The 24,879-nt window shown below is 40.4% G+C and overlaps 1 protein-coding gene across 1 annotated transcript; it reads right to left on the bottom strand.

The window, feature by feature from the left end:
- Positions 1-790: 790 nt before the first annotated feature.
- abcc12 (ATP-binding cassette, sub-family C (CFTR/MRP), member 12) lies at positions 791-23,700 on the bottom strand. Its single transcript, XM_084361422.1, has 31 exons — positions 23,654-23,700; positions 22,536-22,592; positions 22,158-22,312; positions 21,925-22,071; positions 21,536-21,683; positions 19,858-20,094; positions 19,165-19,338; positions 17,934-18,081; positions 17,073-17,221; positions 16,831-16,938; positions 15,750-15,968; positions 15,586-15,657; positions 15,258-15,382; positions 14,392-14,464; positions 10,758-10,961; positions 10,258-10,392; positions 9,917-10,010; positions 9,288-9,338; positions 8,652-8,741; positions 8,437-8,540; positions 8,074-8,241; positions 7,694-7,920; positions 7,411-7,548; positions 7,044-7,233; positions 6,862-6,951; positions 6,447-6,636; positions 4,353-4,512; positions 4,187-4,265; positions 2,985-3,098; positions 1,407-1,571; positions 791-1,326 (listed from the first exon to the last, which is right to left on the bottom strand). Exons 2-31 carry the CDS (start codon positions 22,584-22,586, stop codon positions 1,234-1,236), a joined length of 4,098 nt encoding a protein of 1,365 aa, XP_084217548.1. The 5' UTR covers positions 22,587-22,592; positions 23,654-23,700; the 3' UTR covers positions 791-1,233.
- Positions 23,701-24,879: the final 1,179 nt, after the last annotated feature.

Raw genomic sequence — 24,879 nt, 5'->3', positions numbered from 1 at the left:
ATGTTAAATATTAGTTCATGTGTCACTCCTTTTTTTATCACATACTCAGTGTCACTCTCTTAACCATACAGCTGTGATTCATATAATCCATTCTGCTTCATTTCAGTTAAATACACTTGAAACTGAGCAATAAACTCAATTATAAGTCAGGTTATTTTTCAACTTCTTTCTAAGTTGAATTTCTATGCACAAAAAATCAGGCTTTAGTGTGGAGTGCTCTTAACATGCTTATATAAAGGTGAATCATCCCCCTATACCTTGATGTATGCCTTAATGTATATTGTGTACTCCCGTCATTTTTATTATGAATGGAAGGTGAGAGGATGCAGAGCGGAGAGATAAGGAGGGATTGAAAGAGCAGGCTGGGGACGAGCCCTCACCACTTAAACACAATAACCACAGCTAAATGGAACGTCATGCCTTAACAGGATTTCACAGCAGAAAACCCTTTTCTTCATAAGACACTGGCTGGATTTAATGCCCATACTGTATGTGTGAAATTCCATTTAAAAATGTAGCAACTGTAGCAGCAAAAATTCCTCTATGAACTGATTCCTCACAAATTTACAGTCCTTGAGTATTAGCCACGGTCACCCCTTCAACCTGCATTTCGCTAGTTAGTAGTCAACTGTTAATGCAAAATAGGCAGCCCTGTAGCCTGTAACAATAAGCATGAACACCACCAGCATTCAACACCCAGAGATAATAATGTTTTTGATCATTTGTGGATGCTTCAAGAAAAAAGAGAAACAGTTGATTGCAGCAAACAGCACACAGTGTAAACGAAACATAAAAATGTCCATCATTTATTACCATTCATGTTATGTGACATTAGTTGTATTTTTCCATATGCATTTCTTTAACACGATAAAATTGCATATGTAGTGAATAAGAAAACAACAGATCAAAACTTCACATGTAGTAATTGGTAAAGTGGCAGCAAACAAAGACATAGAAAATCAATAAATAATGTTTTAAATACAGTTTACATGACCGATCATATCCACTCATATTCATGCCTATGAAAAACCTTAAGAGAACACTGTCTTCGTATTTGTTTCAGCAACTCATCACTCATAACCAACATTCAGCCCTTTCCTGCAGTTATATTAACTTGATACAAGTAGTCCAGATTACAATATGTGGATATTGTTGAAGAAATGCTTGTGTAAAATGACTATCTTGTATTCTGTTACATCTATTATTGTGTGGTGGTGCTGTGGCGTTTACAGTTCAGGTGTTGACAGTGTTGGCAGCAGTCAGGAGTGAAGCGAACAGGGAGTCTGGTCTTTGCATCAGCACAGCTGGACTGTCCAACTCTGCCGCCTGTCGGAGAAAAAATGTACTGTAAGTCTGAGTTCAGGACACACAGATGTTCTTTTTGCATATTTGTATTCGTTTGTTACCTTTCCGTTGTCCATGACCAGAATACGATCTGCGTACATCACAGTGTTGATACGATGTGCGATGGTGAGCATGGTGCAGTCGTGGAAGGCTTCTTTGATTGTGTTCTGTATCAGGGCGTCTGTCTCTGCATCGATGGATGCTGTCGCCTCATCCAAAAGAATGATCTGTGGGACAACAAACGGGACAGTTAGTATAGATAAGAGATTGGCTGGAAAAGCAGCCAAGTTGCCAACATGAAAAGTTGACATTCTGCAAACCACAGACCCATTACATTTCTACATTTCATATGTATCATTTCTACAATACTATCACATTATGTTCAGATTACATGTGAATGAGATGTCTCTCTCATCAGGAGGAAGGGATGGCAGTTACATGATGCCAAGGCAAAATGGCTGCTAATTTAGAGACCACTGTTCGAGACTGGTCCAACCAGGACATACCCAGGTATTTTAAACAAGATGTCAGGACATTTTCAGCATGTTTGTGGTGACAGAACCAAGTAAGTCAAAACACGATATACCTACCCAAGTGGTTTTGGGTATAAACCTAACCAGACCAAGTGTTACATAAATTGAAATATGAAACATATAGAAACATAAAGTTAAAACATAAAGAAATGTAAAGTTGGGATGTAGAGTTTCAACATGGAAAGGTAAAATGAGGACATTGATGACAGAAGAGGTTTAACATGCTTCAAGTGCTTTACAAGGAGCTGAGAGCCTTTCAAACATCAACTTAAATTGTCAACAGAATGTGAAGTTATAACAGATTTGACATTATGATATCTATTGTATTGTAGAGATATCTACTAAAGTCAGCATGTTAAAACCAGTTAGCCTCGTCTGACCCATTCAAAAGGTCCTGTGCTAGCAGTGTAAATACCAACACTCCCCTGGTGCTACGAGCTTCCAGTCTAGACTGCATGGCTAACAGAGCTAGCTAGCTAACAGTTGCTACAGTTTGCAGAATTTCGTGGTTGTTCTGATGATATGCATATTTGTTTTGAGTATAAATTTGAAAGGGTGCCAATTCTTACATATTGCACCTTTAAAGGAATAAAGTTTTGACACCATGCATCTACATCAGCACTCTGATGAAGTTAAGATAAGATAAGATAAGATAAGATAAGATAAGATAAGATAATCCTTTATTGATCCCCACAGGGGAAATTCAAGTGTTGCAGCAGCACTAAGAAAAAATAGCAAGTAGGTAAGCACATGTAGATGTTAGAAATTATAGTCTGAAATGTTAAAATATATTCTGGGAACTGTGCTGGGAAAGGGGGAGAGTTAAGGTGGCATAGACTAGAGAGGGTATGATATGCATAACTGAACTGAACAAGACAACTTAAAATAGTGATGATATGAAGAAAAAGAAAGTAACCATTCTGGCTAAAGATATCGGCCGTGGTGAGGTAATTAATGCAAAAGTGAATAAAAAGATCACAAGCTTGCAACACATACATATGTATATATACAGTGTGTGGCAGCAGTTATCCACTGGCTGTTCAGCAGCAGCAAACGTGGAGAGCATTCAGATCAAAAGAAATCACAGAGGTGGAAACATGTACAGACCTTGGAGTTGCGGAGTAGCGCTCTGGCCATACATATCAGCTGTCTTTCTCCTACCGAGAAGTTCTCTCCATTCTCCTGCACTGGTGCCTGTAGTTTCTCCTCTAGTCTGGAGATCTGAGAAAACAACAACAATATTCAAAAACAATACTTTTAGCTAAAAAACTGGATTTGTTTGAGTTTAAATTACTTTCTACAGCTATTCAGTTCTTGGGTTTATTTTGCTATTTATATTTTCCTTTTCATTAGTAGTTGTTTACTAGAATTATGTTTAAATGTGGATAGCTCAACCCTTGTAGTTACCCGTATTTTCTACAAGACGGCAGACATCCCTCCCTGTGTGACCAGGTAGCCCCAAATATTTAATTCATTAGTTTACCACCTCCCAATTCATTGGCATGGTGGCAATCACAGAGGAGAGAACAGCAGAGAGTTTAGAGAAATGCCAATGTTACCAAAGACAAAAATGAAGGAGTTGCTACTAGAAATCCTGCTGTTAGCACCCTTGATGAGCGGAATGAGGTACGTCAAGCACCCTTATTGACTTTACTGTGGGTACTATTGGGATGAGTTGTCAGTTGAGACTCTGTGTCGTGCTCATCAGGGTGTTAGAATTGCTTTTAGCACTTCTAATACCGAGACTGACGACAACAATGCAACACCACTATAGCCTCTTTCACATATGATCTCTGGACAATATCCAGAGAATCAGATCAGGATATTTTGCACATTGGCTTGTTCACACATGCAGGAAATACTCTGCATGGTTTGGGTGAGGGGCGGTTCGTGGGTAGAAGGGTTCTGACTGCTCTGTAATGATCACTGTTTTTGAAATCGTTATGTTTTTGGATGCAATATCAGTGAAATAATGGAAAGGAATATATACACAAGCAGAGAAGAGTATGAAACAGCTACACAATGCATGAAGATCCCACTGTAGAAAGAAAGCAGCAGCATTTTAGATCTGTGTCTAAAGATCTGTGCAGCTTGAACGAGCCATATGGAAGCACGAGAGACGAAGTGGGGAAATATCCTCCACCAGAACTACTGCTGCAACTTCTAATGAGAGGCTCAGTTAACATTACTATTCAGTATCATCAACAGTAACCTTTGCTTCTCGAAGCAATTCAAACTGTAAAACACATGACCACACACTTTATTGATACTGGTAATGCACTGTGCTCCACATTGTACTGCTAACATACTGAGTCCTTCATGTAGGTCTTTTCCAGCGCTGCCCAGATCTCCTCATCAGTGTAGTTATTGAAGGGGTCCAGGTTGTACCTACAGGCAAACACACACACAATATCACAGTTGGATAAGCTGTGAATAACCCAGTGTGTGTGAAGACATGAAGTTAGCTAAGGTTACCTGACGGTGCCGATAAATAAAACAGGATCCTGGGGGATGATGGATAATTTGCTGCGCAGATCCTGCAGACCAATCGACATGACATCCACTCCATCTATCAAGATGGTTCCTCCTGCTGGCTCCACCAACCTGAAGAGAGCCACGCCTAAAGAGGACTTACCTACACACACAAAGCATAGAGTTTAGCAGAGTATGAATAATAATCCTAGTTGTCTACAGAGGGAGGCTTTCCCTCACAGTTGTATAGTCATGGTTTAACAAAAGAACACAATGTAATTTCTAATATTTACACATTTAAATCACAGTAAGTAATTTCTGGTGCTAGGGGTTTCTCAATCAACAATGAAAACAAAAGAAGTAGTTTGATGACTTTGTGACGTAGCGTGGGATCATGGGAGTTGTTGTCTTCCTTGTAAAACAACAAACTGCATTTCTGGATTGGTACACAGTGGGGGGCAGGATCCCTGCAGCAGCCACTGGTGTACTCTGTACAGGATCAGTCCAGTCACGGATCTGTTTCACCTGTAATGGTGTGCCATTCATGTGCTCCATAAGCATTACCACCTCTCCCTCATGTGGTGTGGTGGTGGGTGTGGTTGGCAATGGGAGTCTGCTCAGTGCGTCTGTGTTCCCATGTTTGGATCCCTCCTTATACTTCAAGTTGTACTCACAAGTTGCCAAAATTTAAGCCCGTCACTGCATTCTGGCTGCCACCAGGTGTGGGATGCCCTCGCTCTCTCCCAAGAAGCGCTTTGTGGCCCGTCATGATGGTGCAGTGTGTCAGACAGATACTGATGGACTTTCTTGAGACAGAAAAATAATGGCTAACGCCTCCTTCTTGAGCTGGAAACAGCCCCACTCTGCTGATGACAGCGATTGTGACATGTAGCCGATTGGTCTGTCCTTGCCGCCTGGGTGGGATAAAACCACGCTGACACTGTTCAGCGATGCATCACAGGACAAGTAGAGGGGCTTCCCATCATCAGAGTGCACCAGCTGATTTTTTTTGGCTGCCTCAAATGTCTGGCTCTGATGTTTTCCCACCATCCACTTGTAGCTTGGGTTCACCACCTCTGATGCCATGAAGACACTACCTGGGAGAGTCCTTGTAGTAGATTATCCCATTATCACATGGTGCGCTGGAAAATGGCTCTTCATTCTTCATCCAATGGGAGCTGCTGGTAGGCCTGAGACATGCCCAGTGTTGTGAATTTCTGCCATCTGTCTGCATGTTTCTTCATTCAAGATTGTCATGCCTGCCCCAGTGTCTGTTTCAAACTCAGTGTCATGTCCATTCACTGACGTGCTCTTTATATAGCTCCACTCTCTTCATCATCCAGCTTGTACAGCATGTGGGCATACTCCTCCTCTTTCTCATTGTCCCCCAACCTGTGTGTTGCACCTCTTTTATATCCCCGGCTCTGTCTGGGCTGCCTGGCACTGTGGCATTTTCTGGCCAAGTGCCCCCTCTTGCGGCAGTTGTGGCAAACTGAATCTATGAATTGGCAATCAGCAAGAGCACTCAGGAAGATGGCTTGTTGTTGTTCTGTCTGTGATTTTTGTTAGCCACAAAGTCCAGACATTCACATGCTGCTGCTAGTCATCCGAATCTAAGTCAAACTTATTGATTTTTCCATATGTGGCCATTCTTTATCCTCGTTTCCAATGTAATAATGTCAAGCCTTCCCAAAATAATACACAGTCCAGGATATCCGTTCAACTTGCAGTTTATTGCAACATCCAAACTCCCTGTACAGTCCTGCTAATTCTGCTTAACGTCTGCCTAAGGTACAGGACTGCACTGACCCAAGGACCCCACCCAGAACCCCCGTGGTGGACCTCTGACTGCCTACTGAAAATAACATTCACATTTCAACAATAAGGACTATTGGTTTAGCGCGTATGTTTATTATATTAAGACATATTTGAATATCTCACTGCAAGTGTCGTTACCATATGTCAGAGTTCTGTGCATGTTTAACATTCAACTCTATGATAATAAGTAATATTTTCTTCAATCAATCAGTCATTTTAATACGTCTAAATTAACTTGAAATTTTCTTAAAATAAAATGCCTATTTACACTTAACTTACCAGAGCCTGTTCGTCCCACAATTCCCAGCTTCTCTCCAGCTCGAATGCTGAAATCGAGGCCGTTCAGAACGATGGGTGTATTCTCCCTGTACCTCATCTTATAGTCCTGGAAGGTGATGGCTCCAGACTTTGGCCAGTGCTCTGGGATTTTGGCCTCCTTTATGTGTCTGGGGGCCTCAGACTTACAACCCTGTACACAATAAACAACAATTGATTAGAGTGAGTGGATAGGAGGGGTGTCAGGCGATAGCTAATGCATGATGAAGAAAAGAACCTGCAAAAGCTATTTAAAATTTTTTAAAATAGTTTTAGCAGGTTCTCTTCTTGAGTAGCTGAATGGACAGTGTGGATTGGTGGTTGCAGCCAAGCGACCTGTGTCATTATTTTTCTGAGGCAGAGAAGCTTAGAGTCTGACCATGATGTATTCCTGCAGGCGCTCCACTGAGTTGAACCTCGCCTCCACCTCCGTTGACTGCCTCACCGTGTACTGAAGCAGGCCTGTCAACTGGATAACACATAAACACAGCCGGTAAACACGCATGCCGCAGTCGTTGCAATGTGTCCATTGTGTCTCGTTCACCTGCTGTCCAAATTCACCTGTATGGTGTAGGACATGGCCAGGCCTTTCAAAGACGGACTGATGAGTTTATCATCGCTGAGCACTACAAACAGAGCCACCATCAAGCTCATGGTCGCAGCCATGAAGTCCAGCCAGAAGGAGAGCCAACGTGTGCCCGAGTGAAACAGTAAATAGTGGTTGGAGTTGATGTCATTCAGTGTTTCGAAGCTATAAGATGACAAAGCACAAGCCAGGTTTTGTGAAAAATACAGCCTTACTCCAATTATCAATCAATAAACAGTGTTTACAGTGCAGCCAATGATCAGAGACACTGCAGCGTTACCTGCTGCTTTTGTACTGCATGAATGTCACAGAGAAGAATTTAAAAAAGAGCAAAACTCTCACACTTTTATGTGGCTGTCTCTTGTGTTGTAGGCATGGATGGTGCTCAGGCCCTGCAGGGTAGATGTGGTGTGCGAGATGCAGGGAGAGCGACTGATGTTCTCCATCCTTTTCATATGACGGATGCTCCTCTGGAATATACTGCAAAGGAATCGCAACTGATATTCAGCTTCCCTCTTTATTATATCGTTATATTCATGCAAAATGAATGTTAGTAAAATCGCTAAACATGAAATCAACAATACCAAATTATGAATTGGTACAATTGCTGCTGGTATCGACTCACAAGAGAATGAGGGTAAACAAAGCTCCTATAATAAGCACAGCCACCAGCATGGGGGGGAAGACAGCTGAGATGATGACAATGGTGAAGGTGATCAACAGAACAAACTGCAAGAAGGGGTCCATGTGGAGGGGAAGCACAGTGTCCACCTCCTCTTGATCTTTGGCAAAGCGGTTGAGGATGCGGCCGGTCGGCGTTGTGTCGAAGAAACTCATGGGACTGTCAATGATCTGTGGAAGAAAACAAAAGAGCTGTCTTCATCAGGTGTGAAAGAATCATCCTTTTTAAACACTAAACTGATGAGAAACATGGTATCCAGGATTAAAACTGCAAAGTGTGAATGTCTGTTTAAAGGAGTCTTGCAGTTGGCTTTTCCTCCTTACGTTTTTGAACATGGTGTCGTGGAATTTGCAGGCGGCATTCAAGGTGACCCCAGTGTAGAAGAAGCACTTGATGACGGCAAGTATGATCGTGATAATCACCACCACGCCATAAATGAGCTGGTAGAAGTGCAGTTTCTCGTTTTGTGAGACGTCGCCCTGGGTATCAGTCTTATTTGGTGAGCGGGAGAAAACAGAGGAGATTAATGAATTTTATACTATTGTGAATAGTCACCAGTAGGTACACAGAAGTGTGTGTGTGTGTGTGTGTGTGTGTGTGTGTGTGTGTGTGTGTGTGTGTGTGTGTGTGTGTGTGTGTGTGTGTGTGTGCGTGTGCGTGTGTGAGATATACAGTATGGTCCTCACCCCGTTACCCTGCCCCAGCCAGTAGCTGAGCCACCAGTTGCTGAAGGCTGTGGATCCAATCATGACGACGATGTTCAGGATGACGAGGAAGGTGATGAAGTAGCCTGCAGCAACAAAGTCACGCCAAACATCATCAACTGGACTGGCCATGTGTGAACTGTGTACTTTTGCATAGAATCAAGCCAAGGCGTGTGCATGTGTTTGTTGTATCAGACCTCCTGCTGCCTGGCAGTACCGCTGATAGACTCTCCAGGAGACAGCACCCTCTGTGGTGGACTCCTTACTGACCAGCTGATCACCGTCAGCTGAAGAGGAAGAAAAGGATTAGAGTGAGGTTTTTTATAAAATGATATAGGTGTAAATGTAGTTTTACTGAAGATCCAGTGACCCAGACACACTACATTTACAATAGTGTAAATGCAATGTAAAGAAAGTGTTTACAGTGTGTTAGGGAGTAACTAGTTACATGTAATGAAATTACAAAATAGATGTAATTGTAATCTGCTAAAGTTATAGAAAAAAATGTAATTAAATCATCAAAATGTTTGTGATGACATAGGTGTTACATCTGAAATACATATTTACGAGTAAAGAGCATATACGTACTGCAGAATTTACTAAATTCATATTAGGATGGCTCAGGAGGAGCTGGCTCTACGTCTAGACCGGCTCCATTCATTGGGCACTAGGTTATCAAATTTTGAACATTGTTTCTGATTGGTTCTCTAGTTTGAACTTGCACCACCTCTTGTCTGCCAATCAAATCAATGTGCACTGCTGGTGCAGGGTCTGCTTGAACTGACCCTGCACCAGCATCAGATGTTGTGATGTCATGAGTTTTGTAGACTTACATTTTTGGTCAGCTGCCTTAACATCATCCATTTCATCTGACATGTCAAACACTGAAAGGAAGCACAAACAGTGGGGGAAATGTAATTTATGACTGAAATCAATCCTATCATCTCTACTGTGGCATAAATATACTGAAATATTACCATAATCATAGCATATTGACAGCAGGAGTTCAGCTTTGTTGTCCTTTCTGGCATGGTTTCACAAAGCTCTGTTGTCTTGCATTATTGATATAATATAAAATATCTTTTATGACTCAGCCACCCTTTAATGACTAGCTGGACTGCTGACATTACCTTTAGCCTCCTCCTGGTTATAGTAAATTGGCTCACATTTTACAGATGACACTTTACTCCACAGACAATTAAAGAAAGCGACATGTTGTAAACCTTCCTACACTGTGTCTATGTCTGGGTATCTGCTTTTAGGGATCCATTTCCACTAGATACTACAGAGTGTACTACATGACTTGCTGCCGTGCCTTTCTACTAAACTCTATAAAGAACTCCAGCCTTATTTTCAATCATTTCACGCTCTGGAATGATGAACTGAGGCATTATAAATGATGCCATATAATGTATCTTGGATAATTACACTGACAAACATTTTTTTTTACTGGTGACCATACCTGGGTTCACTATCCCAGTGTCTGTTTCAACTTCTAGCTCAACCTCCTTCAGCTGGGCAGAGTCTTGGGTTGACTCTTCCTCCTCTTTCTGTGTCTGTAAATGATAAGAATTTGGAAATAACTCATTTTATTACAGTATATGATATAACTGTTTCTTTTACAACTGACATTAAGGGCACACTGTTCTTTGAATCACAGCCAAACTTTGTTTTTAATTGTTTTTGAGCTAGTAAAACAGTAGGGAACAGGTGAAAAGCTTTAAAAAAGTAAGGGGGGACACATGGTAAGATACGCAGAGTCACAGAACATCTGAGTTTTGTACTGTAGGTCTGTTTCTTTACTTTGGACTGTTCCGTCTGGTAGTTGCTGATGAGCTGAGCGTAGCGTCCGCTGGCGTTCATCAGGGCCTGATGGTCTCCGCTCTCCAGCACCTCGCCGTCCTCCAGAACCAAGATGTCATCACAAAACTCCAGATACTGAAAGACACACATGAGGACAGACAGCCATGTCAACAAAATCACCCCAGCACTGTGGCCAAAGGTTGAACCAACACAGTTTAAACAGCAGTCACATGTCCATAAACATTTTATGTCACTTTGCAGACACTCTTACTCATAGTGACTTGCAAAAACTGCTCATTTATGATTAAGATAAGGTTAACAGCAGCAATCAGACACCACCTCCTGTTGCGTGATTTACTTTTAGTTTAGGGCTAACCACAATGTGATGGTATTGATCCTCTCATCCAATTTGATTTTAAAATCTGTAACTATGATTGTTAAAACTTGTATGAGTTTGAAAAATGTATTGACAAAGAATAGAACTGTGTCTATCTTCCCACCTGCAGCTGGTGTGTAATCAGTATAACGGATTTTCCCTGGAGCTCCTTCTTAATGCATTCTTCAAAAATGTGTTTCCCCACGTGGGCGTCGACAGCAGATAGCGGATCGTCCAGGAGGAAGATGTCCCTATTGGAGTAGACAGCTCTGGCCAGGCTGATCCTCTGCTTCTGCCCACCGGACAGATTCAGCCCTCGCTCTCCAATCTGCCAACAAAACAGAAACTACTTAGAACACTGGCATCAGCGTCTGCACCTCAAAATCCACTTTTTAATTTTGCTAATTTTTTTTTTTTACCCTAAATTGAGTTGATTTGTTTATGCCAAACTCTAACTTCTATTCAGCTTGATATTAATTAGTTTGACTTGACTTCAGTAATTATCATACTTTGAACAGTAGTTCCCTGAACATCTAGTTTTGAATTCACATTCACTGAAGAGTTGAAGTAGATCACAGTGTAAAGTAACACAGCTGATATAGTTGATTTGCCATAATTAACAGACAAAAAAGGTTAAATTGGGTTTTAGGAAACAGAGAAAGTGAATTATTAACTGTTTCAAGTAATGTTTACAGGTACACAGTGACCTTAGTAGAAGAAAAAACTAAATAATACAGACTAATGATCAGCCTGCAGGAGAGAGAAGTTCAGTAAAGCTCCTGAGTTATGGAGAGTTTTTGATTTTCACATAAATTGGTGAAACAGGCGACTCCACAAAACCATGTCTTTATGTCAAACAAACTCAACGCAAGCTTTAATAAATAATAAATGATTAGTAGTATCACCACAGTTACTGAAGAATTACCTAAAATCTCTTTCTTCCAAAAGTCACGATGCTTAGATTATACTTGTATGGAATGGAAACTCATTTCCGCCATTTGACAAAAAAAATATCCTGTAAGTCCTTCTAATGAGAAACGTTATCATGACTTATAAGACTTAGTATCTCAGAATGATGACTTCATATCACAAAATAATGACTCAGTATCTAAAAATAATGACACGGTATCGCAAATGAATGACTTAATATTGCAAAAATAATGACAAACTTTCTTAAAACAATGACTTCCTTGAAGTCATTAAATCAAACCTAGATCAGGGAGGAGTGGTGGGAGCAGTTTTTCTTGATTTGCGCAAGGCTTTTGACACGGTTAATCATGACATACTATTAAACAAACTGGCAAATTATGACCTTTCCATACACACACAAAATTGGCTTAAATCTTACCTGAGTGGCCGACATCAGTGTGTGCGGGTGTACAATACTCTATCCCCATTTAAAGCATGCACCATGGGAGTGCCACAAGGGTCAGTTTTAGGGCCGCTGCTTTTCAGCATATATATTAATGACCTCCCATCTGTGTGTAATGAAGTTGATTTAATAATGTATGCTGATGATACGTAAGGGATAATGTATAGTTCGGAGGTTGTTATGGAGAAATAAACCCCGACAGGTTGTATGGAACAACCTGAAGGGGTTTATTTCTACATAACAACCGACTAACTATACATTATCCCGCTTATTACACGGCCTTACGACTGAAATAAATAATAAATAATCACCCACAATGATTCAGCAGCGACAAGGATCGCTCGGTAAAGTTTTAACTTTCACTTTCACTTTCGGGGCCTGAGAGAGGAGCTGGACAGCGTGCTGTGGTTGGTGTAACGCGTTGAAAGTCCAGCTGTCTTGCTTATGTTGCTATATGTTGCCAGGGCGGATCAGAGCGCCGTCCCTAGCTGCTCTCATGTGTCCAGTCACAGACATGATCTGACGACTTTCGAGGCCGGCCTGAGAGAGCAGCTGGACAGCGGTGCTGTCTTGCTTATGTTGCTACATGTTGCAGGGGCGGATCAGAGCGCCGTCCCTAGCAACGGTCTGTTATACTTGACGACGGTCATTATACAGAAATAACAGACCGTAGAACGCAGCGATGGACCAATCAGAGAGCAGCATTCAATAGAGCCGTGTAATAATGTGTTATATACCCACGGTAAAAATGCAACTGAGGTTGCTTTGAAATTAACTAAGGAAATGCAGAAGGTTGTTGAATGGCTAAACAACTCTTGTTTGACTTTAAATGTTGAAAAGACTGTAACCATGTTCTTTACAAACAGGAGTAAACTCAGGGATTGTCCTGACATCTTAGTAAATGGGCAAAAAATCAAAAATGTGGATGAATTCAAATATCTAGGGGTTACTCTTTTATCGAACTCTTACTTTTAAAAATCATGTTAAAAAGCTGAGTAACACACTGAAATTTAATCTTATAAACTTCAGACACATAAGAAACTCTCTCACTGTTGAAGCATCACATACATATTTAAATGCAATGATTCTCCCACATCTTTTCTATTGCATGACAAGTTGGTCTCAGGCATGTAAAACAGCTTTAAAACCACTTGAATCATTATATAAAAGTGCCCTTAAGATTCACGACAAAAAAACACGTCAGTATCATCACTGTCATATTCTTACCAAATATAGTATTTTAAATCTTGAAAATCTAATAATGCACGCAAATGTATGCCTGCTGTTTAAAATCATTCATAATGCTGCTGCTCCTCCTTTGGAAGAAATGGTTACACTCTGCTCAGAAAAAACAACAAGAGCTACACGATCAGTTACTAGGGGAGAGTGCAGTATTCCTAAACGCAGGACTTCATTTGGTAAATCATCTTTTTCTTTTGTTGCCACAAATCAATGGAACACACTTCCAACAGAACTGATTACATGTGCAGATTTTAAAACGTTTTCATGTCACACAAAACGCTGGATGCTGTCACAGCAAACTTGTAGACATTTGTGAGCGTGTGTGTGTGTGTGTGTGTGTGTGTGTGTGTCTGTGTGTGTGTGTGTGTGTGTGTGTCTGTGTGTGTGTCTGTGTGTGTGTGTGTGTATTTGATGGGGGGGTATATTTGTTTATAAAAGTTGGCAGGAGGGGGGTAATTTGTTTTGAATTGTTTTCATTTTAATGTTATGGGAATGTGTGTATTCATCTTTTTGTAAATTTAGCAACTGTTTTTAATTTGTGGATGTTCCATCTACCTGCCCAGGGACTACGGGTGGAAAATAGCAACTTGCTAAAACCCGGTGCAATGCATCTCTCCTTGTTATACGCAGGGTTAATGTTTTATTGTGCACTGTCCCTGTTCAAATAAAAGAAATAACATAACATAACATAACATAACTGCTGACACTAAGTCTTTTTGTTCTCAAATTATTATTGCCTTTTCATGGTTTTATTTGATAGGCCAGGCAAAGAGTGACAGGGAGAGAGAGAGAGATGCAGCAATTCTATTCTATTAACTTTTTTTAAACAAAATAATTATTTTGAGATAAGTAAGTCATTATTTGATAAAGTCTCATTATTTTGGCTACGTAATTACTTAGAGACAATTTCTTATTCTAAAAGCTCACAGGATCCTTTTAATTTCATCACTCTGGCAGAGGTGGGTTTTCATATATCTGCAAAGAAATTAAGCTAGACACAGCTAAGATGCCACGGACCACTGACAGGCTAGTGGTCCTTCTCCGCAATGAATTTTTGGAATCCACACTTCCACAGGGGGTTTCTTTTCCACAGTGTTGGAAAAAGTTCCACTACACTTGTAAGAAATCATTGAAAAGCTTCTACCTCGGTTTGATCCCCAAATGGGAGGATTTTCAGGTCAGGTCTGAGGCTACACACATCCACAACTCTGTCGTATCTGTGGAGACAGACAAAAGATTTCAGATGTATCAATGTATTTAGCGGAGCCATTTTGTTGGCATGATTGGGTCATTTTATTCAGATATAACAGAAAAACAACAAAAATGGGGAATATAGGCAGTGTCTTATGACTATTGATATACAACACAAATATACCGTAATCATGAGCAGCAGTCTCTATTGTTTGCAAATACTTAAATACCATGTTTTATTGAAACAAACCTTTTAATCTAATTAGTGATTAAATAAGTTGACTGCCTAGTTACAATGGCAACAATGCTTTAAATTGTTTGCTCAGACATACTGTTCCCGGGAATTTATTAGAAGTAATAATGAGAACAAACATACAGCCTTCTTTCTTGTCTATTTCTGCAGCACCGCAGGAACTGCAGGGTCTAGTTATATGGCACATGGTTACAGCACAACAATAGGCTTAACCACAGTCGTAAATGTTGGCTGGATGCCTAACTCATCACAGGGTCAGCAGAATCACAGGGGCTTCTCATTATCTCTGACAACACGGAGAATCTTTCTGGGGCTAAGGGTTAACATTTCTGCTCTAGTTTGACAACCTTGCCAGATGCAAACTCACAAAGATAAGAGACATTTTTTCCCAGTTAAACATTTGTCACGGGAGATAACATTGAAAAGATCTCTTCAAACATTGTTTGAACAGCATCAAATAGAGTAACCCGTTAGTTAGGGCAATAGAAATACCCTTGATCAGGGTAAGGTCACATTTATCTGCAGTTACTAATGACAATTATTCAATGGGTAAAGTGATCAATTACTTGGCCTGGTCAAAAGGTTCCCCCATTAGGATGTTTTCTTGAACAGTTCCGTGGAATATCCAGGCCTGCTGGGAAACGTAGGCAAATGTCCCATCAGCTGTGAGGGAGCCCTGCAGGAGGTGCATCTGAAATATGAGAACGAACAGAAAACCATGAGAAGCGCTGTATGTTACATAAATAAATAGAGATCATCAGTTTCACTTAGATTTGCATTACAGAGTGATGGACAATAAAATTAACAAGAAAAACTAGAAAATTAACAGCTATTAACAATGCCAAATATTAAATCAGACTTGCAGAGATGGTAAAAGAGAAAGGAGGAGCCAACCTGCTCCAAAATGCTGGAAATCAGTGACGTCTTTCCACTACCCACATTCCCACAGACACCAAGTAGGTTGCCCTTCAGGAAATAACACAAAGAGGATAAGTTAACCCTTAACACAAGCCGAACATATTTATAAACTGTGTAATCTTATCGGTGGTAAATCACACCTTAGGCAGAGTGAAGGAGATGTTTCTCAGGGTTGGCAAAGCTTCATTTTTCTCATTCTCATAGATTTCATCCACTTTGTGTGCGTTCACCCCATTGGCTGAGCTGGGTGAGGAGTGTGGTTTGGTCCAGGACAGTGTTGCGTTTCTCATCACTATGGCCAAGTCACCACCTCCCCTCTGCGTCAGGTAGGGATCTGGATTCTGGATCAGCAATACTTTCTGAAACAGCCACATATCACATTTCTAAGATTTTTCATATTTTTCATGATTCCTCTGATTGCTACAAAAATGGATGCACAATGAAGTAAAAATGGCATTTTCCATCTTAAGAAGTTGCTTTTGAAAACAAGTGCATTAAAGCATTAAAAGCTTGCATTAAAACTCAATACAAGCTGTTAATTAGGCCAGGGGTCTTCAATGTGTTACAGGCCAAGGATGGAGCAGGGACCCTCAACTACATGTATAATGCCATGTGTAAAAAAGTCGGCAGCAGTTGTTGAATGGATAATATTAGGCACATTTCTGAGGTGGAGGGTATGCCAGAGTCTCTTATGGATAATAAAACATTCAGCTTACCAATATGTTTCAATACTGTTTCAATGTTTGTCACATTATTGTGCAAAGAATTATAGGTAGACTATAAAGAATAAAAACTTTCAAAATATTATTAAACAATATTTTGGCAGGCCCCCAACAGGATATATGAGGACTCCGTCGGGATCATAGACCAAGGAATAAGGCTATGCTTACAATAATGATCAAATAAAAACTGTCATTCTGTGTATTATAAGCTTTGGAGGGGAAAATCATGTTCACTATCCATCAATGGAAGGTAAGATAACCTCGCAGCTTCTATTGTTGAATGACATAATCATCATGTAAGATCAGAGTAGTAATGCATAATATAGTAATGTTAAAGGAGACATACTGTGCTCAGTTTCAGGTTCATTATTTTGGGTGCTGCAGCACTGTACTCCCCCCTCTGACTGTTTTGGCTCCTGTCTCTTTAAGGCCTCTGAAAAATTGAAAAGTATCATAGGTCTACTTCAATAACTGCTGAGCAGAGAAGAGAAGAGTTTACCCTCAGTCTTGTTATTGACACAGCAGCCTCAGCCAGGGACTTGACAGTCATTGGCATGAGAGCCAGGCAGAACCTCAAGGCGTTGAAGATGGCGATGGTGGTGAAGGCCTGGTGATAACAAAGAAGGATGATCAAACACTACCTCACACCATACAACACAGACAAGGCCATACTTCCTATTAACCACTTCAATCACACGAAGGCCGTGTTGGTTCAGGTTGTCGTAGTGCTGTGGTACTCACATCAGACGTGTTGAGACTCAAGCCCAGCAGAGTGTGGACAATAAAGGTGAGAACTGTAGCGATAGTGGGGATGATGCTGGTGATGCTGGTGTTCATATTCTGGATGTAACTGACGGCCCGTAGTTGTTTTTTCTCATTTTTCCTTAAGCCTACAAGAGAGAGCACATGTTAGGAGAAGACGTTTTGTTTTTTTCCCTTCTGCTAAATTTGCTGATTTCCACATCTGTCCACCGAGCACCTTCACTGTAGCAACTAGGGATACGTTTCTGCTCAAAAACACCAGGAAGACCTTAAATACACCATGTAAATATTTAGAACTTTATGTTTTTCCTAACAGTGAAATGGAGAGGGAGAGTTGCGGGTTGAACAAACTCAGTTTCACTCAGGGTTCACCTTCACTGTGCAGTACGTTCAGTGCTCATAATGAAAGTTCCACCGTTCACTGGCACGATGCCTGACTGCAGCTCAGACTCCCACTCACTGAACTTAACACAGCTGAACTGCCAGTTAGACAAGTGAGAACTGATGTTCTCAAAGTTTACCGTTTCTGACGCACCAGAGCTCACCCCTTCATACTTGTTTTGAATGCATTTAGGGGGAACAGTCTATGTAAGTGAGATGGCGTGGAAGGTAGAGAGTGTGAAAAACTAATTGAAACATATTGTTTCTGCGTTGCCAGTTTCCACCACCTCCATATTCCTGTACAGGTGCAAGCATTTTCCCCTTCAACTTTTAAGGCTTCCAAGATTGTGTTTGTGTTTCAGAAAGGAGATGGTAGAAATGATCGGCCTCATATGTGATGTCCAAAAATGAATGAAAAACTGCATGACAAAGTCAACACGCTGCAGCCTGGCTTCCTACCTGCAATCTTCTTCTCAAAGGAATCCTCCCAGGCGTACATCTTGATAAGTTTGATGCTGTTGAGAATCTCATTCATCGTGCGAACACGGCTGTCTGTTATCAGCATGGCATTCCATCTGAACTTGTTAATGAACTTGGCTAGGAAAAACTGAAAGCAGACAAAACAATATTAAATAAATATTAATTAAAACAAGCAGCAAAAGAGCCAATACAATTCATTTAGGGCTGTCATTTTGGTTGAAATAGTTAAGTAACACACCCTGTTCGTAACATAAAAAGCATTTAATACTTTCCTACAAGTAGCATTTCAATATGTAGAAAGAATAAGGTGAGGCATCGATGATTGATAACTGCAAATTCTGTTCAGTCATGTTTGAGGCAAATTATACAAGTTGCATGTTTGATGATTCTGAATCCTGCACCATGCAAAGCTGAGTGAACCCAAGCCCTGCTCATAAATATAACATAAGAGTTCATGACGTGTACGATACTCAATGTCTGTTCAAGGTTCATCAAGGCAAGAAAAAATGCTGTTTTTTATTAGGTAGTAAAACTAGAAACAAGCTGTTCACTCTTTGGGAATGTTCACAGAGAGTATGAGCATGGCCTGTGGGAGTAGCAGAGGACTTTCTACTGTCAAAGGTTCACAAGTCAGAAAGATAGTGAAAGTATTAACAGGCCAAAGACACTAGAGACAAACTTCCTGGGTTTTTTACATGCTTTAATGCTCAAACAAGACATCATTTTTCTAATTTTCTGACCACTGCAGCAGCAGTGTTCCCCCTCTATCTGAAACACTGTGTTTGCTCATGTCTCTTTAATGGTCCTTCTTCTGAATACCCAGTTTGCTCTGAGCAAAGCATAACAGGTCTCCTTTAAAGGGCTGTACCATCTGTACAGCATACACCACCTCTGTCCTTTGGCCCTATACTCTAGACCTACTATACTGTACTGTGATATACTGTACTTGTTACCACAAGCTACAGTCATATGTCTAGCTTTAAATAGAATGTAGTTAAAGAGGTCAGTATTAGGAATAAGAGTCAACAAAGACTGGTTGACTGGTATAACATGGTTAAATATAGTAAAGTAATCTTTTATAGTCAGGCATAATCCCAGATACCACATAAATCATGATCTATATTGGACCCTTATGAATAATTCTACGGATTTCTTGCTGAAATGCTGCTTATGAAAATAGGTGTGTTTGTGCAGATTGTTATGTACAGACCTGTACGGGGACAAAGATGATGTAGGTGATGACTCCAGTCAGTGCAGTGTAGCCCAGAACGAAGCAGGAGTAGACGATGCACACAACGAAGAGGACTGGGGTGGAAATCAAGAAGCTTGCAAACAATACTGCCTCAAATAGCCTGTGGCCATCGTTGGTCAAGACATTAATCATCTGGACAGGAGAGAGGAAGAGAAAGAATGTTTATAATTATATAAAACAATAATACTACATTTACGTAGAACCTTTCAAGAACCGATGTCACACAGTACTTCACAAAAGAAATAAAGAAAGCAATAAAGATAAATAATAATAATAAGACTGTATAGTGCATATAGTCTTGCTATTCTTGCTTGTTCTGTTTTACATTTGCATCTATAATTCAGTCACCGTTATTCTTTTCCCTCTGCCTATGACTCTGAAGCTGTCGTAACACGTGAATTTCCCCACAATCATGGAAGGTCATAACCTAAGACATATTACAAATGACTCTTGTTTCTTGACATATTTTATAATAAAGGATCAATTAAAAATACTTATATTCTTTGGACCACCAAGATATTGAACAAAGCGATTCTGGTGGATTATTCATAATATGATGATTCAAGACCATTCAGTAAAACTCTCTGGGAGAAATGCAGGTACGCTGCAATAAATAAGCATTAACCCTGATGAATGTAAGCCAGTCGTTACCTCTCCCATTGAAATGCCGCTGTGCATCCGCAAAGAGATCACTTTCTGATAGGCCATTGCAGAGAAGGCTCCCTTGAGTCTGACTGCAGTGCGCAGGTTCAGCGCCCACAGCAAAGATATGAAGAAGGCTTTGCCAAACTCTGTGGAGAACAAAGCGAAGGCCAGTCCGACGCCGTGGGTCACTGTGGACTCCTCGGGGTTATCAGCATAGTTCAGGATCTGGTAGACCAGGACAGCCTGAAAGGAAAGAGCGTGAATGATTATACACTGCAATTCTCTTTTCAGGGCGGTGGTCTCAAGCTACAGTAGATTGTGGATAACGCAGTTTTCTATGTGGCTTGCAAAACTTCTGTGACGATACCCATAAAGACTTAAAGATAAAAAGAAACACTGCTTGGGTTTAAATAATTTTACATTTGACAAAAGTTGTAAAATATTTCATAGATGACAGTTCTTTTTCTAAATATATGAATAATTTATTGTTCTTTATTAACCATATCCTGCATATATCACAAGGCTAGTCTGTTGTATTATCTGTAAAACAAAAACAAACCTCCTCTTAAATCATCATCAATTCCCCTCAGCAATGACGCATAGAGAGCACAACTTGTATTACAAGAGCACTATAACGTACAATATGTTTTTGACTCGCTTGTACTTTTAGTTTTATGTTCAGAGGAAACTGTTCTTTGTCCTCTGCTACGTTGATCTTGGAACTGTAGTTACTTATTGGTTTAAGATTTAGCGTAAAAAAAATAATGCTCACAAAATACACTGCCAGTGGTTTTTAAACATTTTTGGCTGGTGACACTTAAACAAAACAGCTGTGCCCAGTTCTGGCTTCTTTCTCATGTTTCAGATGGCTATGAGTTATTAGCACGTCCATCAAATGGGACCTGTAAATGTGTCACATGGTTTTTATCTAAATTAATGTAATAGGGTCAAAGAGGTCAAATTATTAAAGGTGCACTATGTAGTTTTGGGGAAGACATTTTAATCAGAAGAGAAAGATCTTCATGGATTGATTATTTTATGCCTAAACAAACTAAATGAACAAACTCTCTTTGTTTTTGTGACTGAATAAACTGGCGGACCCTGCCACCTTTATAGCTTCAAACAGTGTCCTGGGGACCTTATTTTGCTCTGAGAACAGCTTGTTTATTCAGTTATGGAAAAGATACATATTTGTATTATTACCTCAGTAATATTGTAATATTGTAATATAATGAAATGTATTTACTGAATTTCTTCTTCAAAACTACAAGGCGCCCCTATAAGTATTTCACAAGAAAGCTAAGATTTGAGTGTAGTCCAAACATGAACACATCATCTCATCATCATCATCTCATGACCCCCACATTTTTCTAGGTTGGGTTTGGGCCCCTTGGACTAAACTATTTAACTGTATGCAGTATAAAGTAGCATTAACGAATCAATATAACAATCAAATAATTAGAATATTGCAATCTTGGAGTCCCTTTTTCATCATAATGAATACTTTTTATCCTTAAGTTTTACACTTAAAAATATACTTAAAGTATAATCTGCTGGAAACACTTAACTAAAGTTTTGAAAGCTTCTCTCACCACATTTACCAGGAGCGTGATGGGACAAACTTTGGATCTGTACGATAAAGGAAGCACCGGTGCTGTTGTTATCAAAATTCAGATCAACTTACCGGGCCCAGGAACACACATATCATTGCGATGATGCCAACGATGACGGACACAATCAGCCTGGTTCTTTGAAAGTGAAGGATCACTCGAGTCAAAGAGGCCTTCTCCAGGCCCACCTTCGCCACTTCTTCCTCCCAGAGTCTCTGCAGCCTGCACAGCACACACAATCAGAGTCAACACTTCCAGCCTTCTTATCTAATTGCTAAACTAAAACAGGAAAAACTCACAATACACACACACACACACACACACACACACACACACATTCTCTGTTTTCATAATTTTCCTAGCATTGTCCTTTAGCAAATATGAATTTCAGCAACTAGGCCTGTCATTAGTGAAATGTTCTGCACTGTCACACGACAGGAGAGAAATGTGGAGAGTGACCGACCTTTTTCCACTGGTGTCGGCTCGATCCAAAGCAGACAGGTTGAGGGAGCTCATGTCCAGCCTATTCCTGAACGTGGCCCACATCATCGGGGTCATCCAGGCAAAAGTTGTAAATGACAAGAACCCTGCATTGTCCACAGGGTGGGACCTAGACAGGGAAACATCATAAGCTCTCAGATTGGTCAAGTACAATATTTGTCTATAAACATGCTGTGTGTCGTTGGTGTCACTGACTGTGATGAGGGGAAGCGGATGGGTTTGAGTGTCTGAAGGCTCTGGTGGTATTTTCTGAATGTGGAAGATTTGCTTGTTCTCGGGTCATCCAAATCCAAATTAGTATCTTCTATCTTGGAGGCCTCAGACCCAGTTCTCCATCTGAAACCATGTTCCTGCAGGGTCATAGATACAAAGAGAGAGAGCGGAAGAATCAGGCAGAGAGGCAGACAGAGTGTCTTTCTTCAATATTCCAGCTTCAGAGTCTCTAAAAGTGGATCAAACACACCCACAAGAACAACACAGGATGTTGGAGAAACAATAGGAGAGGAAAAGATGGCTGCAACATGTGAAGAGGTCAGAACTTTCAGTGGAAACTGCTGTTTGTTGAAGACTTACGAAAGAGGCTGCTTGTGTGATGTCCCTCTCCAAAGAATAGTCGGTCTTCATGTTGTCCTGCGAGCATACAAAGTCACAATTTCATCAGCTTAGAAGAAACATTGCTTTAGCCTTATTTGCCAGACACCGCCTCTGGCTGGAGGCTGCAGTCATGTCTCATTCTGCTGTGTAGCGTGTGACATTTCTATTATTACTGTAAATCTTTAAGGCTGGTTTTATAACACAATCTGCATTTAGCATATGAGCTGCTGTAAGCATTCACAATATATTTGGGTGTGTCACATGTATTACGTTATAACAAATTGCAAAGCATTACAAATGTGATTTAAAAAACTTGCATGAAAGGTTTTTAACTTTTACAAAGAACACGATGCTATCAAAAAGCAAGCATGCATCGATTTCAAGCAAACTAAAGTTGCTTAAGTGACAAACACATTTCTTTAAAATCAAAAGAATTATTCTGTTTTTCTGTTCCATGGAAGCAATGATATAAAATTGATATATTGAGAAGAAGGTTTTTTGCCCTTATGCTGTGAGGCTCACACGGAACAAACAGTTCAACCAGCAGGGCGACAATGATGCAGCTCTTTTGTCACAATTCCCAAGGTGAGAGTCTAAACTCATGTCAGCAAACATGATCACCTGAAGCTAAAAAATACAAATAAAAACAACTTTCAAAGTTTCCTCTTTTGACATTGTTTACATCTTTACATACTTTACATCTCAAAACACTAAATATATAGACAACAAATGGTGACCAGCACTATATTCGAAACATATAATATCAAAATAGGCTTCCCACAACTGTGAAGGTCCTCTCAAAATTGCATGATGGACCTCAAAAAACAATTAAACAATAGGTAAGATAAGTGAATAAAAATACATTTAAGCAAACCAGATTAAAATAAGACGAAACCAAATTAAACTGAACCTACAGCAGGTATAACATCTTTAAAAAAGTGACACAACAGAAACCTGGATTGATGTAACTTAACTAAAATACATCTAAAAGGAAAAAAAGGATCACAATAACAAACTAGCACCCAACAGTCAATCAAAATTAATTTAAACTGAACTGAGTAAAATTCTCGCAGAAAGGTAGCAGAATGCAACAATACCTCTGTGTGGAGAACAAGGAAGCCTCGCTGCAGCTCGTCAATATTGTATCTGCAGGGGACACTGGAGCAGCATTTTACCCTGCCTTACTCAAAGAGATCAAAGGTTGGCCTGTTCAGAGGTAACACTTATGTAAGCCTAAGTGATAAAATCTGTGAAGGGGGAAACGACATTCATTCAAACTTGTGAATAATTAAACAAATAATAGTGTGCAAAAGTTCCAGATGGTTTCATTTTGGTGAGACTCACCTTATTTGTACTCAATATGAGCTAATTTAGACTTTTTAGTAAATTATTTTTTTTACTTATTAAATAATGAATTGAATCATGAATTATGTGTGATGTTCACCAGAATATTAGGTTAATAATCTACTTAAGAAGTAGAGGACGGGACGCAGATATTCTGATGAATCTCATCAACATGAAGTCCACATTGCAGCCTCACTGGTTCAGTGGCTAGATTGTGATTTTCTGTGTAGTTATACCTTGTTACGTACCCGTAAAAACTGCTTTTATTTAAGCCAGCAAAAAAAAAAAAAAACCCCCACTAATTAGCCAGAGGCTATTTTAAGAAAACAGTCAGTTGTAGATCAAGCCTCAGGCTCTCTGCTTGTCACGGCCGCCCAGCCCACTGGCTTCTGCGGCAACTTATACTGGTTTTGCCTAAGTGGCAAATAGCCTCAGGTGTGGCACTCTACACACCGATGAGGAGGAGGGGGGGAGGATGAGGGTGTCACCTGAATGGGTGAAAAGAAAACACAACACAAAACACACCCACAGCACTGGGGCTGTAACATACCTCCTTAGCAGAACAACTTAAAGGGAGGTCTGGGATGGCATGAAAACCATCACAGGCTGCAAGTGAAGGGTAGCAACACAACACAACACACAATCCACCCCCTCCTATTGAGAGACAAGTTGACAGAGATGAGGGTGGGTGCACGAGATGGATAACAGACTACCTCATGGAGAGACCACGGTATGTCAGGCTGAAGGGCACCTTCAGGCAGAGGAGCTCAGCGGATGACTGCTGTCCTGGTCCTGCTCCACTACCAGTAACTCTTTCGTCCTCCTGGCCATTAGATTGTACAACAACTCTCAGTCATGGCAGGGGAAACAAACTAACTAACTAACTGTTAAGTTGTGGGACCAGAGTGGCTTAAGTAGGCTCAGGCAATGTTGTTTCAGCATCAAAAGGTGGTTTAATATATAAGTGCTACCATATTAC

The sequence above is a fragment of the Pagrus pagrus genome (assembly GCF_965226575.1).
Source record: "Pagrus pagrus genome assembly, chromosome: 1".
NCBI classification, from domain to species: Eukaryota; Metazoa; Chordata; class Actinopteri; order Spariformes; family Sparidae; genus Pagrus; species Pagrus pagrus.
The sequence above is the reverse complement of the archived record's forward strand: the minus strand, read 5'-3'. Positions and strand labels throughout refer to the sequence as shown.

What these genes read in the sequence shown, in the direction of transcription:
- abcc12 (XM_084361422.1), bottom strand. Translation starts at nt 22,586, where the DNA reads ATGAAGACCGACTATTCTTTGGAGAGGGACATCACACAAGCAGCCTCT. An exon ending in CACTGGGATAGTGAACCCAG is followed by an intron (nt 9,339 to 9,916) that starts GTATGGTCACCA and finishes GCTTCCTTTCAG; the next exon opens with TGTTTGACATGTCAGATGAA. An exon ending in AGAGACAGCCACATAAAAGT is followed by an intron (nt 7,234 to 7,410) that starts GTGAGAGTTTTG and finishes GTCATCTTATAG; the next exon opens with CTTCGAAACACTGAATGACA.